General features: G+C 41.4%; 1 protein-coding gene across 4 annotated transcripts in view; it reads left to right on the top strand.

Annotated features, from left to right (window-relative positions):
* Positions 1 to 6,226, top strand: part of SRPK2 (SRSF protein kinase 2) — a 295,143-nt gene that overhangs the window by 51,154 nt on the left and 237,763 nt on the right. For 2 of the 4 annotated variants that reach the window (XM_027772124.1, XM_027772120.1), the window contains exon 1: positions 2,914 to 2,938. The exons of the other annotated variants lie outside the window; for them this stretch is intronic. In XM_027772124.1, the coding sequence (XP_027627925.1) occupies positions 2,929 to 2,938 (10 nt within the window). In that variant the 5' untranslated portion in view covers positions 2,914 to 2,928. Of the gene's footprint in view, positions 1 to 2,913; positions 2,939 to 6,226 lie in introns of those variants that run through there. 4 annotated transcript variants of the gene reach the window in all.

Genomic DNA, 6,226 nt, shown 5'->3' with positions numbered 1-6,226 from the left:
ATTTTATTGGACTTTATTTATTTATTTATTGTAATTTGACCAGAGAAGGACAGAGTAAAAGAGGGAGAGGAAAAGCAAGAAAGCAAACCACCAGTTCCAGGACTCGAACCACAGTAAGCTATGTGAGAGAGCTAACACCCTTAAACACCACACCACCTGCTGGCTCACCATGTTATCTCCTCAGGAGAAAGAAAAAGAATGGATTTCGGAGGAAAGGGAAGATAATGTAGGCCCACGAGGTCCCAGATCATGTCTGTTTTGGACACTTATTCCTTGCCCAACTCTGTATTCCAAGTGCCTTGCATTCTTCAGGCATAACATAAATATTTATGAATGAATAAATGAATGAATTTGAGAAAAGTTTTTATCCTTTAAAAGATAATGTGTTTCAGCTGTATTTCATTTTATTCCTTGGCTTTACTTATAATTGTTGAATAATACCATTTTTTCCTTATAATTTAGTATTTCCTCATTACAATATACTTTGGTTGTATTATTCATGTCTTTGGTATTGTGCATTTCTTATAAATATGAGAATGCGTTTAGGATATGTCATCGCTCTTGAAGGCTACTGTTTAATGTTTAGTTTTTGAATCTGTGGGAGAGAAATTGGGACCGAGACTGGAGGCTCATCGTAATGGATTCTTTTGACATTTGACATCAGTGTAACCGTTGTCCTTGTTCTTTGTTCCACTCACACAACTACTTAAAATCCTCTTTTCCTTCCTTCAGTGTTTTAAATCAGAAACTAGATAAGCAAGTTTTTTTTTCCGTTGTTTAAAGTTTGAACGTGGGTGAAACGGAATGGTTTTAAGTTAAAAAGAATGCCTAATTGTTCATTTCCCAGAGGCCATCACGCAGTTGTGGCTTAGCAGACAGACTTGCAAATCAAGTCAATTGTGGTGCCTTGGCACTATGGAATAGTGTGAGGGTTGTACAGTTGGGTCTTTTTCTTTCTTTCTTTCTTTCTTTCTTCTTTTTTATTTATTTATTTTTTAAATTTATTTTCACCATGAAAGAGAGGGAGGGAAACAGAGAGAGAGACACTCCAGTAGTCTTCACACTGAGATCCTCCAAACTCAGCCTGCCTAGATTAAGGGTGTGTTTGTGAGAGTGTACAGGGAAACCTCAGGACACAAACAGAGGACCTTCCATGTGGCTTCAGCATTGTGGACTTTTGAGTTACCTCTGTGGCTCTGTGGCACTGTGGCTGACCCTATAGTTGTCTTTAAGTGAGTGCTCAGGTTGACTTACTGACCACATATGCCTGAAACCTGTGTTTGTCTTCCCTGTGAGGTGAGGTAGTGTTTATACTTTTAAATGACTGGGAAAATTCAGAACGTTTTTTTGAATCACAGTCACGTTGGTTTTGTTCACCTATTGTCTGTGTGCCTTGGCGCCACAGTAGCAGAGAGAAGTAGTTGCTGCAGAGACCATATTGCTTGCAAAGCCTAAAATGTCTACTGTTGGGCTCTTTGCAGAAAATGTTCGCTAGCTCTGGTGACAGTGACATTGCAAAATGGAATGATATGCTGTAGTTAACTGAGGGGTATAGGTTTGTAAAATGGAGACTTAAATCCAGTGTTTGATGTTCCTATTCATTGCATAGGATATGAAACAGTTCTAAATGGGAATAATACAGTGAGTCAGAGAATGTGAAGGGTGTTACAAGTAAGGTTCCTTTCCTCAAGGAGCCCAACAAAGTACTAGTGGAGAACTCAGCTAATCACACACATTTCTACAGGTTTTCTGGGTTTCACCCACTCCCTCTCCCCCCTTTTTTCCCAGCTTATTTCTTTCGTGAGAGAGAGAGAGAGAGACAGAGACAGTGCCCCTTACAGGGTCTTGATGCCCCGATTCACCCCAGCTGTTACCCAGCCGGGATCATGGGCACGCGCATGGCCAGTGTACTTAGGGAGGTCTCTGGCCTTAAACCTGGGCCCGTTTCAATATCGTGTTTTACTGTACCACTACTTTCCTCCACCCTCCTCCTGTCATTGTTAGTAGTGAAATTACTGTGTTCATCTTAATGATGATGAATTTTTAAATTCTTTTTTTTTTAAGAATCATCTATTTAATTTTGCTTATTATCATTATTTATTTATTTTATTATTATTATTATTTTTGAGAGGTTTTTGCTATAGGGCATGTGCACTCGCCAGAAAGACAGACAGAGAGATAGAAAGTGAGAAATCACACCCTGGGGGGATGGCCACGCAGCAATCCCTTTTCCTTCATTTATCCTCTCAGGATCTTGGGTATGAGTTTAAGCCAATGGGTCTGGGACTTCAACTGCGGTTGACTGCATGGAGTTCAGCGACATAGCCATTAGGCTAACTGCTGGTCCCCTATTATCATTATTTTTTAAATTTACTAGAGGGCACACATGCTCTCCAGAGAGAAAAAGAGAGAGGGGTGAGAAAGTAAGTTGCCAGGTCAGGGACTTGAACTGAGGTCAACCATGTCAGAGTCCAGTGCCCTAACCACCATGCCACCTATTGGCCCCCAGTAACTACAAATTTTACACATATGGGTCATTTAAGCCAATGTGTGTAACTCAATGTTGGAGATGTACTGGACCTCCTCACAGATTCCTTATAAATTTTTCTTGCCACTTCCCTACAGGTTTTTATTTATTAAATAAAAATATACAAATATACCCTACTCACAGGGCCCCTTGAGAAGCATTTTCTCAGGCCATTAGCACATTTCTCCTGTCATTTGTCTTTAAGTCCCAGCCCAGCAACTTACTCCTTGACTCCTTTTGACTCCGTTTGCTCTCTTCCCATGGTATACTTTTGTGTCTTCCCTTTCTTTATCCTTCCTTGTTTATTTGGAGCTAACCTGCTCTTCCACATGCAGCTCGTATCTGTATGAGGTCATGGTGCTAAGGGGACAGCTCGGACTTCCCAGTGAGAGAGGAGTGCCATGGAGTCAGGTGAGAGCAAGACGGATCCCAAAAGGGATTGAGTGTTGTTGGTGGAGAGGGTTGGTGATGAGACTGGGAGCAAAGGTCATGTTGTAAAAGGCTTTTGTTCCAGTAGGTTTTCTTTTTTTAAATTTTTAAAATAATTATTTATATTCTTTCATTTTTTATTTATCTTTTTTTTTTTTTTTAATTGACCAGAGAGAGACACAGGGTGAGAGTGAGAGAGAAGAAGTGAGAAAGCAAGCCACCAGATTCAGGACTTGAACCCCGGTCGGCCATGTGGGAGTGTCCAGCGCCTTCACCACCACACCACCCGCTGGTCCCTCCAGTAGGTTTTCTTTTTTTTTTTTTTGGAGAGGTTTTTGCTATAGGGCATGTGCACTTGCCAGACAGACAGAGAGAGACAGAGAGACAGAAAGTGAGAAATCACCCCCCAGGGGGGATGGCCACGCCGCAATCCCTTCTCCTCCATTCTCCTCTCGGGATCTTGGACACGCACGCACATGCGCCCGGCGTGAGTTTTAAGCCACCGGGTCTGGGATGCGAACTGCGGTCGACTCTGTGGGAGTCCAGCGACATAGCCATTACGCTAACTGCTGGTTCCCCCTCCAGTAGGTTTTCAATCCCAGCGTGTATAAGGTTTGTCTGGGCTAAAATTCTTTGGCCCAGCCCCTAGAGGTTCTGAGATCAAGTTGCAAGGAACCCAGAGTATGTGACGCAGGATATGAGTGGCTGGGTGAAAGCAGGGTATAAAAGGTCTTTTTTTTCCTTTCTTTCTTTCTTTCATTTTTTTAAGTTTTTTGTCATAGTGAGTGTATGCTTTACCAGAGAGAGAGAGATAGCTAGATAGCAAGAGACAGTGAGAAGGCAAGTGAGATGTCATGCTTTAGTGGGGATGGCCATGCCACAGTTCCTTCTCCTCCTGGGATTTTGGACATGCACTCACACGTGCCTGGCATGATTTTTAACCCACTGGGTCAGGGACTTGAACAGTGAAGTCGACCATGTGGGCTCTAGCCACCTTACTTAACCTTTCTGGCCCTAAGATTACTGTTTTTTGTTTTGTTTTGTTTTTAAGAGATTTTTTTGCTATAGGTTGTGCATATGCTCATTGGAGAGACAGACAGAGACAGAGAGACAGAAAGCAAGAAATCACTCCCCAGTGAGGATGGTCATGCCACAGTCCCTTCTCCTTCATTTTCCTCCTGGGACTTTGGGGCATGCATGCACACACGCCCAGTGTGAGTTTTAAGCCGCTGGGTTTGAGACTTGAACTGCCATCGACCACATGGGAGTCCAGCGACAGAACCATTATGCCGTCTGCTGGTCCCAAGATAACTGGTTTAAGGTTCTTTATCAGGAGAGTGACACTGGGAAACCACCTTCTAAAAGAATTGTTCGAGGGCCAGGCCTGTGGCACAGCAGGTGGGTTCTGTGTAGAGCAAACTGTCTCTAATGTAACTGACTGCGGTTTGAGTCCCTGCCCTGTGGCTTCATGCTGCGTTTGGGCCCACACGCCTAGGATCCTGGGATGGAGAAATGGAGGAAAAAAGATTGCCGCATAACTAGGCGCTGTCTGGGTGTCTTCTCTCTGACTTGCTCATGCATACGCATGTGCTCTCTGTCATGAATAAAAATAAAAGTGTTCAGAATGCTTTAGGATGAGGAAAAATTTGAGGTAGTGACTTCTGCTAGGAGGCTGCTGCAGTGATTGATTTTTTTTCCCCCCAGAAGTGATTTGAATTGGTGAGATTCAAGACTTAGGGGAATTTTAACAGGAAAAGCAAGAATCTGAATGGGAATCTGAAAATAGAAACCATACAACTCTTGTCACATAGGATAAAGAGGATGAAGAGTAAGGGAGCATAAAATAAGTGTTAAATTTTAGGAAGTGCAAGTGATATTACTGATATTTTGAGCAGAGTTAAAGTTAGTTTTATCTTCAGGAAAGGGGTAAAATTTACAGATGTCTGTCTTCTCCCTTTTACAACATCTCTGGAAAATTATTGTTCTTTTTTTTAAAAAAAGAATTATTTTATTGAACTTTATTATTATTATTTTCCAGTTTGATCAGAGAGAGACAGAGAAAGAAAGAGAGGGAGTGATAAAGCAAGCCACCAGGTCCAGGAATTGAACTGTGGTCAGCTATGTGGAAGTCCAGCACCTTTAATCACCACACCACATGCTGGACCTGGAAAATTATTGTTCTTAAATACTAATCAGCTATAGTTTTACTGCTTTGTTTAATGATTTTATTATTCTATAAATATTTTATTAATACCACTGCAAACTCTTTTGAAATTAAATGAGATATAAAATAAATGATAAACATTCTCTTTAGTTGAAATTTTGGTTGACGTATTTCAAAAATGAAAATGTTGAAAATGAACCAGCATTTTTAATACTATTTTTTTTCTTTCCTTTTTTTTAAAAAAATTGTTAGAGGGTTCTTGCTCTTACCAGAGCGAAAGAGATGGAGAGGGAGAAAACGCCTCCCAGAGTAATGTGGTCATGCACCAGTCCCTTCTCTCTCTCTCTGTCCTGTTGGGATTGGGGCATGCCTGCACATATGCATAGTATGGTTTTCAAGCCACTGCTGCTGGAATTTGTACCACAGTTGGCCATGTGGGATCTGGCTTCTTTAACTGATAGGTTATAGAGCTGGCAGTACGCTATTTTATAGTACTATTTTTCAAAAAATAATTATTTAATTTAATGATTATTTAATTATTTAATTAGATTATTATTGTCACATTTTTAAAAGAGGTTTTTGCCTTAGGACATGTGCACTTGTCGGAGAGGAAGAGAGAGAGAGACAGAGATCCATACTGAGAGGGAAAGTGAGAAATCACGTCCCTCCCTGGGGGGATGGGAGGGACGGCCATGCCATCATCCCATCTCCTCCATTCTTCTCCTGAAATCTTGGGCATGCACGCACACATGCCCAGTGTGATTTTTAACCGGTTCTGGGATGTGAACTGTGGTTGATCATGTAGGAGTCTAGTGATGTAACTGCCATGCTGCCTATTGGCACCTTATTATTTTTTAATTTGACCAGTGAGAGAAAGAGAGAGGGACAAGAAAGAAAGCTACCAGGTCCAGGACTCTTAACTGCGGTCGGCCATGTGGGAGTCCAGTGCCCTAGCCATCATGCCACCTACCGGCCCCTATAGTACTATTTTATTTACTTTTTTCTTTTTTCTTTCAATCATTTATTTATTTTTGAAAAGAACTATTTTGCTTAACTTTATTTTATTTATTTATTTAAATTTGACCAGAGAGGGACAGGGAGGGAGA

This window comes from Tupaia chinensis, unplaced genomic scaffold (assembly GCF_000334495.1).
Source record: "Tupaia chinensis unplaced genomic scaffold, TupChi_1.0 Scaffold000255_1, whole genome shotgun sequence".
Lineage (NCBI taxonomy): Eukaryota > Metazoa > Chordata > Mammalia > Scandentia > Tupaiidae > Tupaia > Tupaia belangeri.
This window is presented reverse-complemented; position numbering and strand designations above follow the sequence as displayed.